At 38.2% G+C, this 26,652-nt stretch overlaps 1 protein-coding gene across 34 annotated transcripts in view; it reads left to right on the forward strand.

Annotated features, from left to right (window-relative positions):
• CLASP1 (cytoplasmic linker associated protein 1) overlaps positions 1-26,652 on the forward strand; it is a 248,687-nt gene that overhangs the window by 166,796 nt on the left and 55,239 nt on the right. For 9 of the 34 annotated variants that reach the window (XM_088793701.1, XM_088793677.1, XM_088793690.1 and 6 more), the window contains 9 exons: positions 1,141-1,248; positions 5,836-5,898; positions 8,792-8,895; positions 10,726-10,749; positions 12,047-12,291; positions 13,991-14,054; positions 16,052-16,120; positions 23,520-23,683; positions 26,112-26,190. In XM_088793701.1, coding sequence (XP_088649827.1) covers positions 1,141-1,248; positions 5,836-5,898; positions 8,792-8,895; positions 10,726-10,749; positions 12,047-12,291; positions 13,991-14,054; positions 16,052-16,120; positions 23,520-23,683; positions 26,112-26,190 — 920 coding nt within the window. The remainder of the gene's footprint in view (positions 1-1,140; positions 1,249-5,835; positions 5,899-8,791; positions 8,896-10,725; positions 10,750-12,046; positions 12,292-13,990; positions 14,055-16,051; positions 16,121-23,519; positions 23,684-26,111; positions 26,191-26,652) is intronic. The other 25 variants (XM_088793692.1, XM_088793695.1, XM_088793694.1 and 22 more) reach the window with 10 other exon arrangements.

Below are 26,652 nucleotides of genomic sequence, written 5' to 3' on the forward strand. Positions count from 1 at the left end.
TTCTAAAATAATAGGTTACACTTATTGATTCACTGATGTAAAAACATGGTGAATCAAGTTTATTTTTTCCAAAATTTCTGAAAAAGGCATTTCTCTCCAGTCTAGAATTAGTAGATCCTTTCAAGAAGGAAATATCTATTGTCCTCTTCAGCAGTTAGGTCGGTGGCTACATGCATTCAGTATGCCAAGTTGTTTCCGAGTATTTTACTGGTACTGTATTTGTTTTCTCAAATTAAATTGAAAAACAAAAGCATCATGATCTTTTCTGATGGCCTTAGGCTGTTCATGTGACTGTGTTCTTAGTGTTTTATAATGTGAGTGTATTAACATTATCTATAGGAAATCATGCAGTAATTGGCTGTTCTGAGGTCAGGGGAGGGATCTCTTAACATGAATATTGGGAGTATCAGTCCACATACTATTAGACTTGCATGAGGCCGGGTAAGTGAAGGTATTTGCGTAGGGACCACAGGCAAATTTGGGGATTCCCCTAGCAAAAAGAGGAATTAAATGTTGGGACCAGTTAATACAGGATAGCAATCCCAACTCTGTATCTATTGGTTCAGATAATTAAATATGTTTGAGCGTCTACACACTTACTCGAAGTAGGCAGGTTCTCCAGCTGTGTCTGTCCCTCCGACTTCTCTTTATAAAGAAGGCCAGGCTGGGAGGAGTGAGCCCTCTTTTAATTAGGTAAGTTGTCAGTGACTAGAGCCTTCATTCTGTTTTCTAATCCAAATTAAATGATCTTTCTAAGAACCCAATGCATATGAAAATGGCTTTGGTCTTTTATCCTCTTGTGGAGAAGTTTGCTAAAGCCGCAAAACCGGGTCATTTCTATAAGGCTTTCTGATCTTGTATTTTCTGGTGCCAGTTTGCTCTTTGGAGAGCTTTCTTTCATTTCATACCACAATCCACAGCTTTCTGAGGCTTTGAGCATAATGGAGTTGTTCTCCCAACCTTCTCCTGTTGGCATGTCAGTCAGTGAGACCGCAGCAGGGAAATAGGTGCTCATTAATCAGAACGCTCAGCGCCGACAATGTCATGATTACGTTAACGGAATGTGACTGACGTTTTGTGAGTTTTCTGTCTTCATTAAACTTGTTCACCTTCTCTGAAACCCCTCATGCTGCACACTAGCACGGAGCAGCCGTATCCCTCGACCCAGCATGAGTCAGGGGTGCAGCCGCGATACCAGCCGTGAGAGCAGCCGAGATACAAGCCCTGCTCGGGGCTTCCCTCCGCTCGGTGAGTACACGTAGGCGCTGGCTCTCGGAGCAGAGTCCCTTCCCTGCTCCACTGCTTTCCCCAGACTGCTAGGTGGAATGACCTGCTTTCCCTCCTCTACTGTCCTGTGATCCTTTCTTCTCTCTTTCCTCTTCCTTAGTTGTCCTTTGTTGTCCCCCTCTGCATGCTTGAATTTTGGCCACTTCCGGTTTTTATATGTTAGAGGAAAAAAGCACCACTTCACTCCATGCTGTTGCTGCCAGGCCAGCCCATCTGTGGTCATTTCTAGCAGAAGGTGAAGCTCAACCACAGTTAATTGCTGCTTTAAAAGTAGAGTTAATGCAGAGTTTGTCCTTACTCGTTGGATGTCAACAATTTGTGTTTAATTTTACTAGTGATTAGGCCATACATGGTTCAATTCAAAGAAGGAAAAAAGTACAATCATGGTAATGTTTAGGACACTAAATGGGCTCAGTTTAGGGGTGACAACATTCATCTGAAAACCAGCACGAATGAAGGTGTTAGCCATGTTTTTGTTAAACAAGTCATTTCAAAACTTTCTTTAAAGCAATCTAAAAATAGCTTTTTGATAAATTGCTGAGGTGTCCAGCACATTGCAAAACTTCATGATGTTCATTGTTAATTAGATATTTTCATTCTTCCTGGGCTCAATAAGCTATTTAATGTCTGTGAGCTGATGCCATCCCAGGACCAAGATTTCCAGTGTTTGGTTGCCACAGGTGGTGTAAGTACCGTACCTCAGATCACCAGCCGGGTGCCCGCTGGGGCTGCTGATTCCCCACCCGCCTCAGTTTGTCTTATATACAGAATTTGTATTTTAACAGTTTCTAGGATTCAGGAAAAACAAGACAAAAAGAGAAACATGTATCCTTTATAGAATATTTTATTTACCTTTTCTCTTTAGTGTTAATAGTTCTTCCTTTTTCTAAAATGGACATATAAATTGCTTTTTTACATAGTGCAAATTACTGATCCCCAGAGGTAATCTGTCAACAATACTTTCACTTAAAAGAAATAGTTTGTTTTCTTCAGTAATTGTGTCTTAGCTCTGTGGCATGTTAAGTGCTATATGCTTGTGTATTTTCCTCTTGATAAGCACAGGAGGTAGAAATCATTTTATAACGATTAGGCCTAAGGTTATTATATAGGACTGTGGACTGCAGCAGTCTGTTATTTTTACTCTAATTATGTAACTGGTCTTTCAAATATGAAAATGTCAGAAGCATAAGGTCTTAATATTTGTTTCTGTTGTCATACAATTCTTCGCAGTATCCTTTTCCCCACTCAGCATTAGTCAGCAGAATCTAGATACATTCATTCAGGACCCCTTGTCCCTTGTGAAGTTTTGAGGAGGAGCAGGCAGCAGGTGCAAAAATCCTGCTGGATGCGGCACGTGGCTTAGTGAGCAGACACCTGTGTGAGATGTGCTACCCAATGAGCATGCAAACCAGAGCGGGAAGTTTACCTGGTGCACAGCAGTTCTTCCGCAGCAATGTGGAGCATGAGGCCAGAGTTCCCAACAAAGCAATGGTGGCTGTGATTCCCCCCCTCCCGCCCCCCCAATTAACTGGTGATTTTTCCTTTTAAATTAAGGCTGTATGTCTGTGCATCCTACTCACTATCTGACCTTCCAGACAACCTGTTATATAAGTGAACAATCCATTTATTGGTCATTTTGTCTCTTAGAGGCAATTGAGTCTTTTTATGTCATACATGTACTGGTATTTTTGTCACTGTCTATGGAAGCAGCCTTTGTAATCCAGCGTGAGGTCTGTGGGCCCGGCAAGGAGTGCTACATTCTTGAGGTCCTGACTGAGTCCTGAGGAGTTCAGTGACCTGGTCTGTTTTTAAATTTCTGTGGTGAAATGGATCTTCTTTAAGTGTCTTGGTGACAACCCAGAATGCTGAAATGGATAATGCTTCTACCAAGGCAGAAGAGATGGATGCAGACATTTCCCCTTCCTAACAAACTAGCATCAGCACATGTCTTTTGTTGCGGTCAGGGCAATAGTAACTTCTTTTTAGCTGAATTTTTGTACTATGCCTTTGTTTCCCCTCCATGAGTTAAATCTCTTTATAAAGCTTTTGTTGAGCAAGAAGAACAGTGCTTTCCGGTACCTGGCACCATTCTGAGCAGCGTTGGGCGTAATCCCTTGTGGTCCCTCTGGGACAGGTATTATCATCTCTCTGTTACAGGTGACAAAACTGACTTAAGGAGAGTAAGCCACTTTCTCAAGGTCACACGGCTAAGCAGTGGAGCCAGGGTTTGAATCCAGGCCTGACTTCTAAGCTGCCTCATTGGAAAGCAGTTCTGATAATTTAGTACTTTTGTTTGTTCCTCTGAAATGTATTAAATGCTTTCTGGGAGGCCTCTCCAGGCCTAGGCACATAGAAAGTACTCAGCCATGTTTCTGAATCATGATTTCCAGGCTCGTGGTTAGGACCTGGGAATTCATACCTAAGTCCCAGTAGGCTGTTTCCCCAGGGGAACTTATTGTGCCCTTCAGAGAATGCGAACTTTTCTGCTTTTTCTCACTCACTTAAATGCTCATTTCCCAGCCCTTTTATAAATTAGTGAGAGTGTGTGTTAGTGCTCCTTTGAAGCAACTCATATGGCCAAGCTTTGCTTTAAAAAGGGGGTGGTGGTGGTTGGTGAATAATTACGTTTCAGGAAATATATATTGGTTTTAAGTTTGCATTTTTATTACAAGATTGTTTTGGACCATTTTAATGGTATGAATATTTACATGGTTACAGTGATGACTTTTAAGTGAAATTAAGGGCTGCAGGACTTACCGTAAGTCAGGCTTCGATGTAAGTGGATTCACCTTGGATTCTATTTTTGAGTGTTCACTGAGAAGGTGACAGAGGACTCATTACATGACAGATTTATTGTAGAATATTTTGTTGAAATAGAACCAAACGACAACTTTATAAGGAACCTTTAAATCAAGTGTTGCTTACAAACGATTTTTGGTTTAATCTGTTAATAATACTGATATGCTTGAATAATAAGTGAATATTTTGTTTCAGTCTTACAAAATATTTTGCCAACCTCCTTATTTGAGTAAAATGATTATTTTATATCTGTTGTGGAGATTGCTGATTTATTTTTGTGCTGCTTGAGAAATTAGGAATTTTCTCATTTTTTTTTCCTTTCGCAAGCTGGTAAAAGTTGGTCCTTATTGACCAGGAAGCCTTAGCTGTTTCATACCACAAATACGTGCATTTCATAAAGTGACATGAGCTTAAATAAATAAAGTTATATCGAAGAGTTTGAGGTTTTGATATTTTGTGCCTAACTGTAAAAGCGAATGTGTACAGGATACTGTGCTCTAGTAGTGTGTGTGAAAAGCAGCACTGCCTAGGATTCTTTTGTTAAACCTATGAGTCGTCTGTGGTACAGTCCTCATGTTCTCAGAGTAATGAAGAGAAGCATGCTATCTGTTGTTGTTGTTGTTTTCTGAGATAAAAACAGTATGTTACCTGGCACTCTGGTCAATAAATTCATGTTTTGAATCAAGTCTATAGGATATAATTGTTTCTCTATCCCCATGAGGATAGAGTTTAGCATCTATTTCCTCAGACTGAAGAATTAATATGCTTATTATGAATACTTGCTAATACAACCATGTAATGTCTCGATGTAAATGGGAGTTTACTCTTAACCATTACTGCCACCAACAGCAGCGCAACTACGGCCGTTACTACCCGTTTATTCTGTGCCTGGCATCGTGTCATGTGCTTCATGTGCTTTTTTATCTCTTTTAATTATCTGAACTCCCAAGAGGTAGGTACCATTATTAGCACCATTTTACAGATGAGGAGACTAGACAAAGAGGGGCTAAGTACTTTGCCTGAGGTCTTAAGCTTGCTGTGATCACAGCACATTTGCCCCCAGCTGTATTACAGAGTCAGTGCTCAGAACCGTAGCACTGCAAATGCCTCTCCAGGGAAAGCCATTCAACTTGCCACTAATTTTTCAACAGTTAAACACTAAGCTCATTAATTAGGATATTCAGGCAATAGAACAACAAAAATTTTGACTGGGGAAAATGGAATTCCAGTTGTTGAGTCCCCTTCGTGTGATTTCATTCTGTTTCTGTTCAAATAACATTATGAACTTCTCTGCTTTTGTTTTTGGTGCATGGTTGCATAAGCATCACATACTGGTGACACATCTTGTGAGCCGAGTTAATAATCCATCCTACTGCTGTTCTCTCTGAGATTTAGATGGTGCTCTGGGACTCCGGACGCTCTTCATGTTGCATATTTCCATAATGGCTGATAGAGGCTTCATGGCGCAATTCTCCACCCAGAGTCTGAGTTAGCTGGTGTGTAAGGAACACCTTACAGAGTAGGGTGCCTTCGTTGCACCTGTGTGTTTAACAGCTGTGTGAGAGCCAGCAGGCTGCTGGGAGTTTGGGGATTGGCGCTTGCTATCCACTCATATCCAGCACCATTTCTTTTCATGAGAAAACATGACCTGTTGGTAGCAGTCCCTGCATTTCCTTTGGACTGTGGCATTTCCTGTCGTGGGTACTTCTGTGTTAATCCTGTGGGTGTTGCCGTTCCTTTTACCTGCAGCCTCTCGACGTCATTCCAGGTCCACTAGTGCTCTCTCCACTGCTGAATCTGTTGGGCAGTCAGGTGAACAAGTGCTAACTGCATGACTTGGCTTCTTCATCTGTTCTAGTTTCACACTCATTTCAACATTTGTTTTCATCAGTGTCGGCTAGCACTTGGCATGTATGCACCTCATATTTTTTTTTCCCCAACATGCTTTTATTTTTTTAAGTTGTTGAATGTTTATGGTTCTGTTAATAGGCCGTACATAGAAGCCTTATAGCCTGTTTGATAACATCATTTCTCCAGTGTTCATATTTATGTTAAAACAAAACAAAGCAAAAAATAGGGACGCACGTCTCACCCTGTGTTCACTCCCTCCTTCAGGAAAATGACAACCCAAACTAGGTGTCCTGAAGGGTCCCCATGGGGAATAGAGTATGGATATCATCCAGTAGTGTCGTTCAGCTCCAAAGTCTTTGCTCCTAATAAAGTTTTGATTATTAATGTTAATTATTAATGTCAGGTTCTAATTATTTGGAGGTACTGTTTAGTTACCAACTTATACATAATTTCACATGTATAAAAATAAATGGATTGTCCTAAAATTTTTATGGAAAAACAAGATCATGATTCAGATAGTCATGTTGCTTTTGCAGCCTTTGGACCCTAAGCTTTCTGTCTCAGCCTCGTTTTAATACCAAAAATTCAGTGGTTAGCCATTGGGACAAAAAGTAGGCATACAATAACGCATCAATTTGCCGGATTCAACTGGCATCATTTTGATATGCTAACAGTCCCTAATGCCTGCGCTTGTCTCAACTGAGTAAGGTACCACCTACCAAATCACAGGTGACAGCTGTGACCAATTCTCTGAGTAGCTATTTTCTCTGTTCTTCCTCTAAATGAAGTCAGGTATGCATTTTATTACGTACGTTTTGATTAGCGCATGCCCCTGAAGATTATGGGCCAGACTGAGGGCACAGTCCTATGTATGTATCCATCTCTTGGGAAATGGAGCTTCACAATAGTGTTAGAGCAGTGAGGACGTAGCACAGATTTGGGTCTGGTGAAAACAAAAGGCTGCTCATTTGGCTTGGATCCAGACAAACATTTCCACTTAAGATTTGAAATTCAAATGACCTATCATACATATCAAATGATCTTCAGTTACTGTGTATGACAAAGCTGTATGCATCTGGGAAGCACAGAATAATTGCATTTTTCTTACAGTTTTAATTTTGTGTTTGAAAAATCAGTATTACCCCTGGAGCAAGAATTGCTGGCATGAGACTTTTTATTTTTTTTAATTTAAAAAATTTTTTTTAGATTCCGTTTTGTTTTAGTTTCTGCTGGGTAATTTTTATATGGCTTATAAATTGAATTCCTCTCATTCTGTTACCCATAAATCCCTTACTATCTACCCTTTTTTAATGGAAAGAAAGATGACAAAGATCATTTATAAAACTATGTGCGCAATAATTCTCAAATTTACACTTTTATATTTCAACTGATAATTTATATCTATATCGGTATATAGATATAATTGTTTTATGATCTCTTTTTAGTTTATATGGTGTATTAAATTGCCTTTTAAACATAATGGCCAAGATGACATTCATTATGATCAGCAAGTGCATTAAAAAAGGGGATAGTATAACATACAATTTTTGTTTCTTTAAAAAAATTCATGACTGTATAACTGTTGATTAGCAGTGTTTAAATTTTTTTCCCTTTCTGTGGTGATGGAAGATACAATGTTTTGAAACTGACATTTTAAAAAAAGCTAAGTAGCACTTCACTTTTAAAGTTCACCAGTTTAGTTGGTGATGTTTTTGATCCATATTTAAAATTTTACATACATCGTTTTATAGGAAAGATCAATTCATGTAAAACAGATACTAGCGTTCCTTTTATTCTAAGTGCTTCATTACTAAAATGAAGCTAGTACAGAGATTTTCCTTGTTCAGTGTCTTATTTGTTAATAAAGAGCAGTTTTTTATCTTAACATTTTCTTCCAAAGGTTTTTCTTTAATACCTTAGCATTTTAAATAAGAGACTTTTACCAGAAGATAGTGCAATATACTTAAGTATAATTTAAACTGAGTTTCTCCTATTACAGTTTAAATCTCAGCACTTCTTAAGGAAGGCTGGTCAACTGGTCGGCTGACTTAAAGGGACTTTAGAAAGTTAGTTTTTATTGTCTATAATCATCAACAAGCTTAGAATAATTGTTTAAAATGCTAAAATTTGTTTTAAATTTTTGGAATTTCATATCTTTTGTCTACATGTATAATATAAAGACTATCATTTAATAATCCTTTGAGGGACTCAGGAAAAATGTATACAATATCATCTGAATTATTAATGTTCTGCAGTGAAGATGCTAGCTTTGTGGTGATTATTAAAGAATTTTAACAAATTGATTTTTAAATAACCTTTGGTGACAGGCATCATGATGAACAAGTAACTAAAATTAATTAAATTTAATCATAGTTAAACTGTAGTGACACTAGTGAAAATTTGCATAGGGTTCAATTTAGTACATTTGTTTCAAATTTTAACTTTATTGCACATTGCATTAGAACTAATTTGTGAAACCCTGAAGCTTTCTAATTAGTTTGACCAAACCTCAGGGACACTTGCCTGTAGAGGGAATGCTAAATAGATTAAAAGATAACTTGTAGCCCAGCTTCCTTCTATATAGTAAGTTCCCCTGTCCTGTGTCTCAATACTTTTTAAAAATAAAACATCATTAAAGAACCATTTTAATTGTCAGGATGCTTTGTGGCACAATAGTATTAAATGAACAACCTAACTTCTGCCACTGGTAAACTCAGATGAAGTGTAGTTAAAATTGGCGAGAGGTTTTTCAGTGCCTCTGTTCTGTAGGTGGGAAGAGGCAGGAGTCCTTGCAAAGAATTGAGAAAATGTGAATTCAAGTGACATACCTTTTTGCTTTTGTTTTTTTAAATAGACCGATTTGGCCTTGGCCAGGCAGGAAGAGTACCTGGTTCTGTGAGTGCCATGCGCGTTTTAAGCACGAGTACAGACCTTGAAGCTGCCGTTGCCGATGCTTTGGTAAGAGTCCTAGTGTGTGTAGAGTCTCTTTGAATTCTTCATCTGCGTTATTCTCTGTCTGAACAAAAAATTGCCTCCCAATCAGATTACTGAATTATCTTTGACATTCTTTAAAATTGTGCAGATATTGGGTAAATTTATATTATTGCTTTTTTTCTTGAACTTTTATTGTCTCTGTACATAAGTGAAAATTATCCCTCGTACAGAAACTATTAGCATCAAGTATTTCTTCTGTGCTCCTCAGTACCAAGGAAGTTTTGATGACATTGGGCTTCTCTGATGTCATTGGGTATCTTTTTTATCCCCCCCAGCATCTCCTTTTTTCCATTCTATTGCTTCTATTGCTTTACAAGCTTTGATGGCATAACCTAAACATATCATTATAATAGTAGGTAATAGAGTTTGTGGTTTGAAAATCTTGCGTTTATTATACTACTTCACTAGTTTTTCTATATGATTTTTTAAAAATGAGTCCTTAAATCATTATGTAAGGAAACTTCCCCAATTTTGACATTGACTCTGAGAACATGAAGCACGGGTAGCGTATGTTTTTATGTCATTATAATGTAATATCTTTTTTTAAAAAAAAATGAAGTGATAAGACATCCTTAAATTTATGGTTATAGCAAAAAGTTCCTTAGTAGAATCCGTTCATGGTCTGATTGCTTTTTAAAGATACATTTCAGCTGGTAGTAACACAGCCTCTTGCATATTCTGGTTTGTGTGCTCAGCATTTAAAATAGGTATTCTTTAGAACTGTCTGATCTCTTGTCTTGCTTGCGCTGTTTGAAGATTTATTCTCTTCCAAGGAAAAAAGTATTATAACATTCTGCTTACAGATCCTGAAGTTTTAAATTCAGCCCTGTTTTGTCTGTTCAGAATTTTATATTCTAGGGCTGTAAGTGAGTCTGACTTCAACCTCTTCCTGTCTCCCTCATTTATTCTCGCTCAGTCAGATTTCTTTCACAAAGTGGCTGTGTAAGCAAGGACTGCCTGGCCAGCTCTTTTTATCAACCTTATATGTAGGAGGGCCTTTCATCTGCCAGATAGTGGAGTTGAGGATAATTACCCTAACCATGGCTTTAACTTAAGAGTCACGAGCTGGAACAGAATTCTATGAAACTGTTTCTCCTTCCAAGTTGCGGCATTCAGAATCTGTCTCTTATTTGTTCAGAGACCCTAGAAAGTGGAGGTTAGAGGGGTGGGAAATGATGGATGCGCAGAATCCTTAGTTAAATGGGACTTCCAATTAAGGAGGAGGCGGGACATTCTTTAGTTCTTTAAAGAACTGCAGGAGGGATTGTGTACAAAGTTCTAGGAGGCAGAATAGGACTTGAGAATTCGTGCTTTGTCTTTAGGTGACGTGGGCTTTTCTCTGAGCTCTAGCTCCTGTTACATTCATGCTGCCCTTACTGCTTGTTGTCCAAACTGCTTGGTTTCTCTGACTGAACTGCTTCAGAAGAGAAAGCACAGGAATGGTACATATCCTTGCCTCACAGAATAGAAGCCCCAGGGGATGACAGAATGTATCCTAGCGATAGAATGGATGGTGACTTTTGAGATGCCCCTCAGTGGGATGGGGAGAGTTTTAGCAAAGTATTGTCGCCAGTACAGGAAGGTTTTATAAGAGGTATAGGAGGGTTAGGAAATGCCATTTTGAAAGCATTCTTTATTATAATTCGCTTGATATGAATCGCTTGCTAACCTGTGTTTTTGATTTGCTAAGGTATGTTTTGCTGTACACTTTTGTTGCAAGAACAATCCCCACATATGCTTCTGACATAATTCTCTATGCTTTTTCCCGATCCTTCAATATTTTCCTGCCTACAGCTGTTAGGAGACTCCAGGAGCAAGGTACTAGTGCTTTAACTTTTGTTTTACAACTTTATTTTTTCTGTTGGGAGTATATCTCCTTTAGGAGCTAGTGAAAGCAACAAAAAATGTAGTATAGAAATTCTAATCTGAATTATGATTTTGTTGAACCTAGTGAAACTTTTATTAATGATGGAATCAGTCACCTCTCACATTTGTTATAGTATTTATTTTGGACGTCAAGCTCTGTGCCTTCTCCTAATAGTATTTCATTTTATTTATTAATCCAGTTTGTATCAACTCTTATGTCGGTATTATTTCATGAATGGATATGTTCGACATTTTTCTTATTTTAGAAATCGAGTTTATATATAAGTCAGGCGATCATATAATTTATCATCCTAAGAAAGATACCTTTGAGAGTGAAAATGGGTGCTATTCATAATTATGCTGGGACAATAGTCAGAAGACAACTGTCCTGAGCAAGTTGGGATGTATGTACAAACCATATTATTAGAGAATTTCATTTACACAGTTTAAGCCAATAACTATTTGTTTTTCTCGCAAAGAAATTATATTTTATACATTTTATCAATTTTATATAGCTGTTGCTGTATTATTTATGGCTTTAACTTACAGTTTTATATTCAGGGTAAGAAATGAATGAAGCAGATATAGTCTACGGGAAGGCGATTTGTGTTGTAAAACTTTAAGTCCTTAATAAAAGTGCCTCAGATAATTGAAGAATCCTTTTACATAGGATGCTCTGCCACTGACGTTTCAGTTTCGGACTTTCTTAATGTATCATGAATATTCAAACAAATTTTCCTGTAGGCTGTGCTCAAGTGACATTGCTTTTGATGGGGAGGGGCCGTGGGTGCACATACGTGCGCTGTGTCAGGTGCTGAGCCAGGTACTGAACACAGAATGCCACCGAATCCTCCCCACAAGCCTGTGCGAGGAATCCTCAGCATCATTTCAGAGACAGGGAAACGGAAGCAGAAAGATCAGGAGGCTTCCTGAGGTCACAGCCCGTCAGTGGCGGCCCGGGGATCACACCCCAAGTCTGTCTTACTGAGAAGTCCGCTCGCTGTTCTAGAGACCATACTCTTCTCTCTGCCACAGGTTGCTCTGCTTATGACTTGTATCTCCCGGAAGTCTGCTTTTCTGTTTATTCCCTAACCTGCAAGCACAGGGCAAGTGTGGAGTGTCCGCATATGTGTGTGTATGTTTTTACATTGAACTCTTCGTTGTTGTTCATTTTGTTTGGTTTGACTCATGGTCATCTCATCTTTCCGTTTCTTCCTTAATCACCCCTACCCCCCATTGGATCTGGTAGAAGAAGCCTGTGAGGCGGAGATACGAGCCGTATGGGATGTATTCCGACGACGATGCCAACAGTGATGCCTCGAGTGTTTGCTCGGAGCGCTCCTACGGTTCCAGGAATGGTGGCATTCCCCACTATCTGCGGCAGACCGAGGATGTCGCGGAAGTTCTCAACCACTGTGCCAGTTCAAACTGGTCAGAAAGGAAAGAGGGGCTTCTCGGGCTGCAGAACTTGCTGAAGAGCCAAAGAACACTGAGGTGAGGACAGGAGGCCACGCTGTGAGCTAAGCTGGCGCCCCTGTTACACTCAGCAGGGGCTTACGTGGATTCCTTGCCATGTATGGAGTCCTTACAAAGTTCCAGCAGTAACGGTGGTCAGAGGGCTAAGACCTAGTCTGTGCCTCCCAGAGACTTTGAAATTTCTGGCAAATACTCTATCATTTATTAGATTTATAAAAACATTTGGTTGTGGATAAGATGATAGCAGTCTCAGTCTAAAATTTTTTAAATGTATATATGCATATGCATAGCTTATAAATATGCATACTATGCATAGTAAAGTGATACTAAAATGTAGTACTCCAAAATAGTAACAGTATTGGCTCTAGAATTATTTTTGCTTTTTTTCTGTGTTTCTGTATTTCATAAATACTCTAAAATGAGCATGTATTACACATACCAAAAAAATGTGTGTTTGTACCATATTTCAACTATAAGGCACCATTCACACAGCGTTATTTAATATCCCTCTAAGAAGAAATGCTGCTTATTAAATCTGACATTGCTAATATATCCTTGATTATAAGGTGAATCTCACAATTACAGAGATGTTAAAATGTGAAAAGATGGGCAACTTAGAATCCACAAAATACAGTGTATTATATTCTTTAGATAATTTTTAAAAGATAAATTATGACAGCGGATAAGTTTATGGTCCTCGGTGGGTTCTGCTGAAGCTCGGTGAGTATTGACAGGGAATCACCACACCACAAGTGTGGTGTCAAGTCAGCCTGACTCACCCTCCTATATTCCTGCTGACCACCATCCCTGCTTTACGCCATTCTGCTCAGGAAGATATCATGAGAAGTTTTGCCTTCTGAAATGCAGGTAGCCTGACCTCTAGGAATCTGTCAAAAAACAGAATGAGGATGACTTGTTGTGATAGTTGCTTCAAGGATCTGTATAATTCTGGTGGTCACAGGTTCATGATTCTTAGTGTTCAAGTATCCATCCAATCTCTAGAAATCTCTTGATTAGCATTGGTCTAATCTAATGACATTGTTAATAATGTTAAAGAATCATTGAACCATCTAGCACATGTGTATGAGGGTAGATCACTCAGGCATGATTTGGGGAAGAGATAACACTTGGAATCAGCCTTGAAGTAAAAATGGGAGTTAAGAATAAGAAAAGGCAAAGAGGGTCTCTAAAATGAAATTAGTGTTTGTTTTGTCTTAGGCACAGTTGTAGGTAGGACGGGTTATCTGCTTTAATCCTTCCAGCCGCTAGGGAGCGCTTGTCCTGTGTGACTGATGGGGCTATAAAGATATCAGAGTACTTCGTCTATAGCAGAGCTGAGATTAAAATTCAGGTCTGTCTGACCCCCTCCTTTATCCCATTGCTTTTCATCTGTGGCAGGTGGAAAACAACAGACCTGGAATGAAATGAACAGAATTTAGCTCCTGGCCTCGCCACTTCCATACATGTGAATTTAGGCAACCACTCTCTGAGATTGTTTCCTCATTTTTAAAATGAGAACAAAACTATGATGGTTTTATATTCCTGCTTAATTTCATCATGAGTTAAATAATATAATTCACTGTGAAAAAAACTTTTCTATAACAATTATATAAAGCTTATGACAGAAATAAACAGATTTTTAAAAGCAAAGCTGTAATTAATTTCAGTGTTGACTTCTAAATTTTAAGTGCATTTTTTTCCATTTTATTTCCTTTAGTCGAGTAGAATTGAAAAGATTGTGTGAGATCTTCACACGAATGTTTGCTGATCCTCACAGCAAAGTAAGTGGGAGTCATACCGTATTTGCTTCCATACTCGCTGCATGTCTGTGTGAGCTGTGTAATATACTACTGAAGAGTGAGGGAGAATTCCCTAGAGTGCGGTTTACACCTTATAGATTTAACACTAATTTCAGCAAAGGTTTGTCACATCTTTTAAAATCAAAATTCTTGGAAACTTCAAATGTCCATGAAACTTCAAGTTATAAATAAAGTGCATTTCAAGTAAGAGTTATGGAGAGAATCAGATGTAGTCTTTCACTCAGCAAATATTTTTGGGTGGCTCCTTAATATTAGCTAAATAGTGGGCTAGGTGCTAGAATGTAACATTGTATTATAATATAGGGCCTTTTTTAAAAAAAAGTTACAGTAGTAAAGAAAATAATCAAGTGTATAGTAATTTTTTGGCATCCCATGTAGAATTTTTCTAATATCGGACAAGATGAAAAAATGGAAGCATTTATGTAATAGATTTATTGGATAACCAGGTTGTTTTCTTCAAATGGAATTTTCTTGTCCCCAAGAACTTGCTGAATGGTGGCCCCTGAGTTGGCACCTATGCTCCTGGGGGACTAGGGAAGCATTAAGCCTGAGGACTGCCTTTGTGATGGGGCATCTCGCTGAAGGAAAACACCTGTCAGTGAGCGAGGGCCTCTCCAGGAGCAGTGCTGAGAAGGGCCTTTTATCAAAGTTCACTTGGAGTCTAGATTTTAAATAAATACCATCGTTTGGGAGGAAGCCTTTAGAGCAGGGGTGTCCAAACTGCGGCCCGCGGGCCAACTGTGGCCTGCAATCCATTTTTTATTGGCCCACAGCAAATTCCAAAAATATATTTAGTTTACTTAAATAAACCAGGTGAGGCAATATGTACTTCACCTTGAGTGAGTGACCCGGTTGTTTGTGTATTTTACCGCATATTGTCCTTGGTGAAAAATGTTGAAAAAAGTTTGGACACCCCTGCTTTAGAGGCTAATAGGTGCTTTTAGAGAAAGAAAACAGGGATAATGAAATTGGGAAAGTTAAAAGGTGAATAAAAGACAGAAACTAAAGTGTAGAAATTGATAAAATGTCAGTCACCATAAGCAAATCTTAAATGCTTGACATACAGGATTTAACTATTTTCTACTGCAATTTTTCTAGTAAAAGTAATCTGTTCTAAATTTTGCTGGAAGAATGAAACCTGTGATGGCCAGAAAGTCCAGCCCGTTTTTGTGATGTCCCTTCTTTTCCTAGCCTTTCTCCTTCATAGGAATTGTCCTTGAAGGGTCAAAACATCCATCTGTCTATTCATTCAGTGTTTACTGAGTAACTGCTCGGCTAGAGATGCAGAAAGCAGCACGTGACTCCTGCCATTGAGCGGAGAATAAATGCAGGCAGGGGTTCTCCCCCTTTTTTGGCAGCACTTCTCAGTAATTCGTCTCAAAGCATGTCTTAAAATTCCTATTATGACCCTCACAGCTAGGTTAACATTAACAGTATCAATAAGATCCAAGAAAAGTGGATGCTACCTTTTTTTTCTTTTAAAATTTATTAAGTACCTATTGTGTCAGGTGTTGGACTAAATGCTGGTGACACATGTTGGTGAGGAACGCAGAAACAGCCCGAGTACTTCCAGTCTCGGGGGAGCTGAACCTTAACCAGTGGTCACACACATCACAGACTGGATTGAGTTTTTTCAGTGGAGTAGCCAGAGGTTTCCCCAAGAAAGTGACATATACATTAAAATCTGAAAGATTAGCAGTTAACTACTAGGTGAAAGCCTTTCAGGTAAGGGAACCACACAGATAACCAGAGATACAATTATCAAGATTTTCCTCTAAGACAGTGTTAAACACAGTAAGATTTAAAGCATAACCAAAGGTATAATTATCAAGATTATTCTCTAAGATAGTGTTAAAATCAGTAAGATTTAAGGATAAACATAAGATTCATAGGATTCATAGCGTAAAGAATATTAGTTTTTGGACATTGATGAAATTTTTGTTACCTGTCACCTCTAGATTGCTGATTCAGAACCAGAATGTGAGGATAAAGAAGGAAATTTGTTTCCCACAGAAGGCTCTTGTACAGTGAGTTTGGAAGTCTCAGTTTAGTTATTATTTACTAGCTGCCTTGGAGCTGAGCTAGGAATCCCACAGCTGGGGCTCATTGACTTTCTTCTGAGCTAGCTCACAGGAGACCCCTGGTGGTTGATAATTACTGCGCTCTAATGGTATATGATGGCTGGCTGGTCCCAGTAGAGCACGACTCATTCACCAAGGTGGGGACACAGTGCCACTTACCTCCCTGAATTCAGTTCAGGGATATTCCTGCGATTCTTTCTCATCTTAGCAGTAATGAGTAGACAGCAGAATGACAATTATGTGAGCTGTCAATGCCTTTTATTCTAAGCCATAATCTTTTATAAAGATTTTCATGGCTTTTATAATATCTTTTTATAAAGATATTAGTTTACACTATCTGAATGGGCATACTTTAAAATAGATGACTAAAATGAAATATATACACAGGTTTTTTTCACCTCATTCTATAATAGTATTTTTGTGTGTGTGTAGGTATCACGTTGTAATCTTTAGTCATTAAAAGTAATTTTTTTTCATTTACACTCGACATACAGCATATTAGTTTCAGGTGTACAACATAGTGATTAGACATTTATGTAACTTAGAAAGTGATCACCCCAGTAAGTCTAGTGCTCACCTGATACCATACACAGTTACTAATATTATTGCTGTGTTCCCTGCGCTGTACTTTATATCCCTGTGACTGTTTTTATAACTGGCAATTTGTAAATCTTAACCCCTTCCCCTTTTTCACCCCTTCCCACGCCTCCCATCTGGCAACCATCAGTTTGTTCTCTGTATCTCTGGGTTTGTTTCTGTTTCGTTTATTTATTTTATTTTTTAGATTCCACATATAAGCAGAATCATGGTATTTGTCTTTCTCTGTCTGACATATTTCACTTAGCATAATTCCTTCTGGATCCAACCAGTTTGTCGCAAATGGCAAGATTTTATTCTTTTTTATGGCTGAGTAATATTCCATTGTGTGTGTGTGTGTGTGTGTGTGTGTGTGTGTGTGTGTGTGTGTGTATACCACATCTTTTTTATCCATTCGTCTATTGATGGATACTTAGGTTGTTTCCATATTTTGGCTATTGTAAATAATGCTGCAATGAAAATAGGGATGTATGTATCTTTTCAAATTAGTGTTTTGGATTTCTTCAGATAAATACCCAGGAGTGGAATTGCTGGGCCATACGGTAGTTCTATTTTTAATTTTTTGAGGAACCTTCAAACTGTTTTGCATAGTGGCTGCACCAATTTGCAATCCCATCAACAATGCATAAGGGTTCCCTTTTCCTCATATCCTCAACAACACTTGTTTGTTGATTTATTAATTATAACCATTCTGACAGGTGTGAGGCGATATCTCATTGTGGTTTTCATTTGCATTTCCCTGATAATTAGTGAAGTTGAGCATCTTTTCATCTATTGACCATCTGTATGTCATCTTCTGGAGAAATGTCTATCCAGATCCTCTACCAATTTTTTATTTGGACTGTTTAATTTTTTGGTGTTAAGTTGTATGAGTTCCTTACATATTTTGCATATTAACCCCTTATCAGAGGTATATGGTGAACATCTTCTCCTGTTCAGTAGTTTGTCTTTTCATTTTATTGATGGTTTACTTTGCAGCGCAAAACCTTTTTAGTTTAATGTAGTCCCATTTGCTTATTTTTCTTTTGTTTCCCTTGCCTGAGGAGATACATCAGAAAAAATACTACTAAAAACAATGTCAGAGAGCTTACTGCCTATGTTTTCTTCTAAGAGTTTTATGGTTTGGGGTCTTACATTTAAGTCTTAAATCCAGTTTGAGTTTATTCTTTTATATGATCTAAGAAGTTGGTCTAGTGTCTTTTTTTTTTTTTTATGTATCTGCCCAGTTTTCCCAGCACCATTTATTGAATAGACTGTCTTTATCCCATTGTATAGTCTTGCCTCCTTTTTCATAGATTAATTGACCATACAGGCGTGAATTTATTTCTTGGCTCTTTAGTCTGTTCCATTGAGATTGTTTTCTTAATTTCTCTGATAGTTCGTTATTAGTGTATAAAAATGCAGCTGATTTCTGAATATTAATTTTGTATCCTGCTGCTTGACTGAATTCATTTATCAGTTTAAATAGTTCTTTTTGGTGGGATCTTTAGGCTATTCTCTATATAGTATCATCTCACCTGCATATAAAGACAGTTTTCTTTTTTTTCCAATTTGGATGCCTTTTATTTCTTATCCGATTGCTGTAGCTGGGACTTTGAATACTATGTTGAGTAAAAGTGGTGAAAGTGGGCATCCTTGTCTTGCTCCTGATCTTAAAGAAAAAGCTTTCAGCTTTTCACTGTTGAGTATGATGTTAGCTGTGGGTTTGTCATGTATGGCCTTTATTATATTGAGAGTTGTTCACTCTATCCCCACCTTGCTGAGAGTTTTTATCGTAAATGGATGCTGGGTTTTGTCAAATACTTTTTCTGCATCTATTGATAGGATAATATGATTTTTATCCTTTTGTTTATGTGATGTATCACGTTAATTTGCGGATATTGAACCAACCTTGCATCTCAGGAATAAATCCCACTTGATCATGGTGTATGATCTTTTAATGTGTTACTTAATTTGGTTTGCTAATATTTTATTGAGGGGTTTATGCATTTATGCTCATCAGGGATATTAGCTTATTATATTTCTTTTTGTAAGGTCTTTGTCTGGTTTTGGTATCAGGGTTATTCTGGCCTCGTAATGTGAGCTTGGCCTCTTTAATTTTTTTGAATAGTTTGAGGACAATAGATATTATTTCTTCTTTGAATGTTTGGTAAAATTCACCTTTGAAGCCATCTGGTCCATTTGTAGGTTGGGGGTTTTTGATTAGTGATTCAACTTTGTTAGTAGTTAGTAGTTTGTTCAGATTTTCTGTTTCTTCTTGATTCACTCTCAGAAAACTGCATGTTTCTAGGAATTTAGTCATTTGTTTTCCGTAATTGTTCATAGTATTTTCTTATAATCCTTTGTATTTTCCAGTGTCAGTTGTCTCTAGTTTCTAGTGTCAGTCTATTGTCTCTCTCATTTCTGATTTTATTTGGACCCTCTCTTTTTTTTTTCTTGTTGAGTCTGGTTCTCTTCAGAGAACCATCTTTGGTTTCATTGATCTTCTGTCCTTTTTTTGACTCTTTTCTTTCATTTCCATTCTGATCTTTATTATTTCCTTCCTTCCACTCATTCTGGGCTTAGATTGTTAATAGATTATTACAGGCAAGCCTGTAGTGCCATGAATTTCCCTCTTAGAACTGCTTTGGTTGTGTCCCATAGATTTTGGATCATTTGTGTCAAGGTGTCTTTTTATTTGTTCCTTGATCTCATTGTTCACCAATTTATTGTATAGTAGCATGTTATTTAGCTTCCATGTATTTGTGTTTTTCAGTTTTCTTGTAACTGATTTCTAGTTTCATACCATTATGATTAGAGAAGATGCTTGATATGATTTCAAACTTCTTAAATTTATTGAGACTTGTTTCATGGCCCAACATGTGACCTATGGTGGAAGAAATGGTCTGTGAGCACTTGAAACAAATGTATATTATGCTGCTTTGGGGATAAATGTCCTAAATATTTAAATTAAGTCCATCTGGTTGAAGTGTCATTTATGGCCACTGTTTAGTTATTTACTTTCCTTCTGAGTGATCTATCCATTGATGTCAATGGGGTGTTAAAGTTTTCTGTGACTATATTACTGCTGATCTCTCCCTTTATGTCCGTCAATACTTTATATATTTAGGTGATCCTATGTTGGGTGTGTAAGTTTTCACAAGAGTTATATCCTCTTGTTGGACACATCCCTTTATCATTATAAAATGTTGTTCTTTGCCTCCTGTTACAGCCTTTCTTTTAAAGTCTATTTTTGAAATAACTTTTTCCATCCCTTCACTTTCAGTCTATGTGTGTGTTTGGATCTGAAGTGGGTCTTTTGTAGGCAGCATATGAATGGGTCTTGTTTTCTTACCCATTCAGCCACCCTACGTCTTGATTGGAGCATTTAGTCCTTTACATTTAAAATAATTATTGGTAGGTATATAGTTACTGCCATGTTATTAATTTGTTTTCTGATTGTTTTTGTAGTTTTTTTTTTGTTTGTTTCTGTTTTATTCTCGTACTATCTTCTCTTGTATGTTGATGACTTTCTATAGTGTTGTGTTTGGATTATTTTCTTTTTATTTTTTGTACATCTTTTGTAGATGTTTTTGCTTTATTGTTAACATGAGCTTCATATGTACCAAGCTATGTTTATACCAGTCTTTTTTAAGTTGATGGTTGCTTAAGCTTAAAAACGTTCTAAAAGCTCTACCATTTTTACTCGCCCACTCCACATTCATGTTTGTGTCATTATTTTTTCTTTCTTGTGTGTGTATTTCTTAATTTACTGTTGTAATTACACGTAGTCTTCCTACTTTTGCTTTTAAGCTTTGTACTAATTTTATAGTTGGCTGATCCACTGCTTTTATTATTTGTTTGTCTTTTGTCACTGAGAATCTGGTTTTCCTTTGGTATACTTTCTTCATATTTTTAATTTTTTTTCTTAGAGAATTCCCTTTAACTTTTCATGTAATACTGGTTTGGTGGTTTTATGTTGTCTGGGAAATTCTATCATTCCTTCTAAATGATTGCCTTGCTGGGTAGAGTAATCTTAGTTGTAGGTCCTTGCTTTTCATCATGTTGAATATTTTGTGCCAATCCCTTCCGGACTTTAAAGTTTCTGTTGAGAAATCAGCTGTCAGTCTTATGGAAGCTCCTTTGTAGGTAACTAACTGCTTTTCTTGTGCCTCTTTTAAGATTCTCTCTTTGTCTTTAACCTTTTCCGTTTTAATTATAATGTGCCTTGGTGTGGGCCTCTTTGGGTTCATCTTGTTTGGGACTTTCTATACCTCCTGGCCTTGTATGTATACTTCCTTCACCAAGTTAGGGAAGTTTTCTGTCACTGTTTCTTCACATACCTTTTCAGTCCCTTGCTCTCTCTTATCCTTCTGGTACCCCTATGATATGAGTGTTGTTACACTTGATGTTGACCGAGAGGCCCCTTAAACTGTCCTCTGTTTTTTAATTCTTTTTTCTTTTTGCTATTCCAATTGGGTGTTTTCAGTTGCCTTTTCTTCCAGATCGCTGATTTGATCCTCTGCTTCATCTACCCTGCTGTTGATTCCATCCAGCGTATTCTTTATTTCAGTTACTGTTGTTTTCATATCTGATAGCTTCTTTTTTATGGTTTGTATCTCTGTGCAAGTTCTCACTGAATTCATCTATTCTTTCCCTGTCTTCATTGAACATCATTTTAGCCAGTATTTGAACTCTGCATCTGGTAGATTGCTTGCCTCCATTTCGTTTAGTTCTTTTTTTGGAGTTTTGTCCTGTTCTTTCATTTGGGACATGTTTCTTTGTCTCCTTATTTTGGCTGCCTCTCTGTGTTTGTTTCTATGTATTAGGTAGATTCGCTATGTCTCCCAGTCTTGGCAAAGTGGCCATATGTAGTAGGTGCCCTGTATGGCCCAGTGGCACAGACTCCCTGGTCACCTGCCCAGGGTGCCCCATGGGTGTGGGTTGTGTGTGACCTCCTGTTGTAGTTGAGCCTTGATACTGTTGGCATCAAGTGGTGGGCTTGACCCTCGGGCTGACTGTATAGGAGGACTGACTGTGACTACAGTGGATGGGCTGTTGTACGGGGGTGGACCCCATGGAACATGAATCGCTTTAGCGGGGCTCTGGTGTCTGCTGAGTTTGCCCTTTGGGTGTGTTGTGTCTGGAGCTGGTTGGGTGGTGCTCTGATATGAGCTGAAGCTGGTGTGTTGGTTCTGCAGCCCACTTGGAAGGGACTCCTGTGCATGCCTATGTCAGCTGTTGCCTGTGTCTGGCCATGGCCACCTTGCAGGAGCTACAAAGTGATCTGCATGGTTGGTAGCCGCTTGTGCTGGGCTTGGAGGTGCCCAGGAGAGACAGTGTTGTGAATTGAAGCTGGCTACCACTAGTGCCAGGCTTGACGCCATTTATGAAGAAGTATGGAGAATGCCGAGACCAGTTGCTGCTTGTTTGTGGTTTGTGGGTTTTTGAGAAATTTTAGGAAATTCTGCAGCATGGGCCAACTCTGGCCACTAGTGTGGAAAATCCGTTAAAAGAGGTTTGGGTTCACAACTTGGGTGGGGTGGGGTCTCAGGGAATCATCAAGTGTGGATGAACAATGTTAGGTTAATGGAAAGTTCAGATTGGCACTTGTCTGCACCTGCTGGCTGGGTAGGGGAAGGACTCAACAAAGGAATAATGGTACCTGCCAGCACTTCTGAACAGAGACACCTGTGAGAGCTGTCCCAACCCTTGCCCCTCCAACCCTTGTCCTGAAGCTAGTCAATTCATTTACTCCCCATATGTCCCTCATGTTTTTCGAGCTGCTGCTCCTGCCCTGGAACTCTGAGCGAATGATTTTTGAGAGTTGTGAGTTTGTGCTTGGGCCCTTTAAGATCTGCAGCACCTTTGTTTCTAGCAGCTTGTTGTCTTTCTCAGTCACAATCTGCACTGGTTTTCACAGCCAGATGTTACAGGGACTTATCTTCCTGGCCCTGATGCCCTGGGCTGGGTAGCCTAGTGTGGTGCTGGGACCCCTTGCTCCTCAGGGGTACTTCTGTAGCCAAGATATCCCTCCTGATTCTTAACCACCACACATGGGTCTGGGACCAGTTCATTCATTATCTCTGCTCCTCCTACCAGTCTCAACATGGCTTCTTCTTTATATCCTTAGCTGTAGGACTTCTGATCAGCTAGTCTTCAGGAGGTTTTCAAGGGTGGTGGTTCTATAATTTAGTTGTAATTTTGATGTGGTTGTGGGAGGAAGTGAGCACAGCATCTGCCTGTTCTGCCTCTTTGACCGGGAGTCTTTCTATAATAGTATTTGTTGAATGTTAGATAATGAACAATCATAGTATAGAATTATGATGGATACAACGTTTTTTTTAGAGAGAGAGGAAGGAAGAAAAGGCTTCCAGATTAAACTAATACTTTTCTGCAAAATTAATTCTCTCTGTACTGAATTTTAAAGGCATATTGAGGGAAGGGAGAATATTTTATCAGTTTGTAGCCTTTTCAGGTCTTTTAAGAACTGCATGAAAATAGTATTAATTCGCTGTGGACTAACATGGAATTTGTTTTGTTGCATGGCCTGGTTTGCGGTGGAATTCACATCAGAGAGTAAGTTCCAATCCTTTTTCCTTTATTTTCTTTAATACATTTGCCTTTTATAGTATGACCAGTTATAAACAGTGTTAACCTAAGTTATAAGTGTCTGGCAAAGCCAATATAGGCATATTTAATGTTTTGGAGACTTTGGAGGAAATAATGAATTAAATATGTGAAATGTTTGGTTTTCATTTGTGTCTAGGTTTTCAGTATGTTTTTGGAGACTCTTGTAGATTTTATAATAATTCATAAAGATGACTTGCAAGACTGGCTTTTTGTTCTTCTCACACAATTACTTAAGAAAATGGGAGCAGATTTACTTGGATCTGTGCAAGCAAAAGTTCAGAAGGCTCTAGATGTCACAAGGTGAGTGTTTTTCCCAGCTTTTTATATATAATTGGCATACAACAGTGTATAACTTTAAAATGTAAAACGTGATGATTTGATATACATATGTGCTGATGACCACAGTTAGTTAACAATTTCTTTACCTCACATAATTACCTTTTTTTCTGTTGTGATGAGCACGTCTAAGAGATCTATTCTCATAAGACCTTTCAAGTATACAATACGGTGTTGTTAACTATATTATTACTGGAGGTTTGTACCCTTTGACCAACATTTCCCCATTTCCTTTACCCCCTAACCACTGGCAACCACCATTCTACTCTCTGTTTCTATGGATTTGGCTTTTTAAAATTTTTTTTGAGATTCCACATATAAATCAAAATTAGGGAACATTCCTATACAGCAGTATAGCATTGGCGACAAGGGCTAGGGCGAGCCAGCTGATAATAAATGAACGAAGTAGATAGGAGGGAGGGTAATTAATATAGTAGGCTGGAGACGTGTGGTCAGTTGTAAACATGTTGGAATGTGTTTCCAGTGGTACCAGACTTTTCAAAGAAGGTTAGAAATGTGGATTAAGGCAACACATTCGAGAAGGTTTTTTTTGCTTTATTTTTTTTTACGCTGTGAAAACCAAATAAAACATTTGTGAGCCAGCCAGACTTGGCCTGTAAGTTGCTTGCTTAATTTAGGTGAGTTTATGAATGACAAGATCCATTTCAGATTTTTAGGGATGGCGGGAATATTATAATTATATTCCTAAATGTTGGTGGTTAAGGAAAACAGTTACTCCCTTCTGCTAATTTTCCTGGATACCTCTTTCCTTTAAGAATCCTGATCTCAGTAGACTTGGCCTAAGTTTCTAAAAGCTTGTTTATCATTCCCTTTTCCTCAGCAGCTGAGATGATAGCTGCTTAAGCTTATCTGGGATTAGTCAGTGAGTATCTAGACCAGGGGTGTCCAAACTTTTTTCAACGTTTTTCACCAAGGGCCATATGCGGTAAAATACACAAACAGCCGGGCCACTCACTCGAGGTGAAGTACATATTGCCTCACCTGGTTTATTTCAGTAAACTAAATATATTTTTGGAATTTGCTGCGGGCCAAGTAACAGTGGATCGTGGACCGCAGTTGGCCCGCGGGCTGCAGTTTTGACACCCCTGATCTAGAGGCTCAGTGTTGGCTGAGAGCTTTTCCTCACGTAATAGACCTGATGACAGATCTGCCTCAGTTTCCTTTGGCTGTACATTTCCAGGTTAAATACACCAGTTAACTACAGAAGAAAGGAGAGGCATTTTTTGTGTGGTTCGTTGACCTTGTTTCTTTAATTTATAGCAAGTATGAGTCAAATTACATATACTAAAGTGTACTTTGCTTCCAAAAATGGTCCTTATAGCTTCCTGGATGCAAATAGATGTGGGAGAAAAGATGTGCTGTTGGGTCAAATTTACTTCTTATTAGTAATTATAATGTTGGTAATACTAGTACTTAGTGTGTGTCATGTACTTCATATTTTTCTTGTATTATTTCATTTAAATTTCAGGTCTGTCCTATGATTTTACCTGCATCCCGTTTCTTTTTACTATACTTCTATAGATTAAGAAAAGTCTCTAAAGAGAGTTTAAAGACAGCAATGCAATCACTCAGCCTCAATGGTAACAGATGTTTGCATTGTATTATCTTACCTGTTAGTATGGACGGTACGTCTGCATTATCCCCATTGGCTCCATTGTGCAATTTTGCACATACTAATCATCACCGCGTTTTAAGGGACAGGGAAAGTACTGCCTTTCGCTAGCGAGAGCCCTCAGGGTGACTCAGTTGGACCAAAGATGTGAGATGACTGAAAAATTGGGATAGGTAACAGGTAAGAATTGGAGCGGAGAGGGGCTCCTGGGGCCCCCTGTTCTGTAGCTGGATGGTGATATTCTTGCTGAGTACCCCACAGGAGCTTCTTTTGTGGTGACTATACCAAATAGAGATCGTAAGCAGTTACCCAGCTAGTGCTGAGGAGAACAATGCGGTTAGCTTAAGCAAGGTCAGCTGTAAGCAGTGTAGTCAGGATGTAAAAGATTTGGGAATTGGCAGTGTTTTTCGTGTAAGCAATATTCAGAAAGATGGCTGGAGAGAAGATGAGCAGATTCCTAGAAGGCAGGTGGGACTCTCTTCCTTATTAGTTTATTGCTTAGTATTTATGTTTAAAATAGCATACTCAAAGTAAGTTTAACTGTATGTGTTTTGGGAGGTTTAACAAGATTTCCCTTTTTCTCTTGTTTACATAATGTGTATTTAGTATTTATATAAAATTAAAAGTACTGCTTAAAAATGTGAACAGTCTTGCTTTTACATATATTAAAATACAACAGTCTATTTCTTGTTTTTTATATGTTTATATAATAAATTTTTCTTTAAAAACCAAGCACTTTTTTTCTTTCTTTAAACTTAGGGACTCCTTTCCATTTGATCAGCAATTTAACATTTTGATGAGATTTATTGTGGATCAAACTCAGACTCCAAACCTCAAGGTTGGTAACGATTTGTCACTACCATTCAACCTCTAAAAGTCAAATTTGAGTAAAATTTCCTTTTTACACAGGACTCATATTTGGCTGTTCTGAATCCATATGCTGTGAGCATGCTTACACACCTCTTTGTAGCCATGTTTTCATTTGTCTTGGTTCAGTACTCAGTAGAGAAATTGCTAGCCTATTGGCATATATTTAACTTTATTTTAAACTGTTAAAATGGTTGTATTATATTTCTACCAGCAATGTATGAGAGCTCCAGTTGTCCCACATCTTTACCAACGTTTGGGTATTATTACTCTGGCACAGTATTTGAACTAGAAAATTCTGAGCTGTTGAGATAGGTATCTTACTGGAATTTTAAGAAATATTAACATTCTATTATTACATGTTGTAAATTCATACCTATAATAACAAGGCTAAATTTGAGGGAAGATATGTGTTTATTTGAGTTAGGTCATA

The sequence above is a fragment of the Rhinolophus sinicus genome, chromosome 17 (genome assembly GCF_057876585.1).
Source record: "Rhinolophus sinicus isolate RSI-liver-muscle chromosome 17, RSI-T2T, whole genome shotgun sequence".
NCBI classification, from domain to species: Eukaryota; Metazoa; Chordata; class Mammalia; order Chiroptera; family Rhinolophidae; genus Rhinolophus; species Rhinolophus sinicus.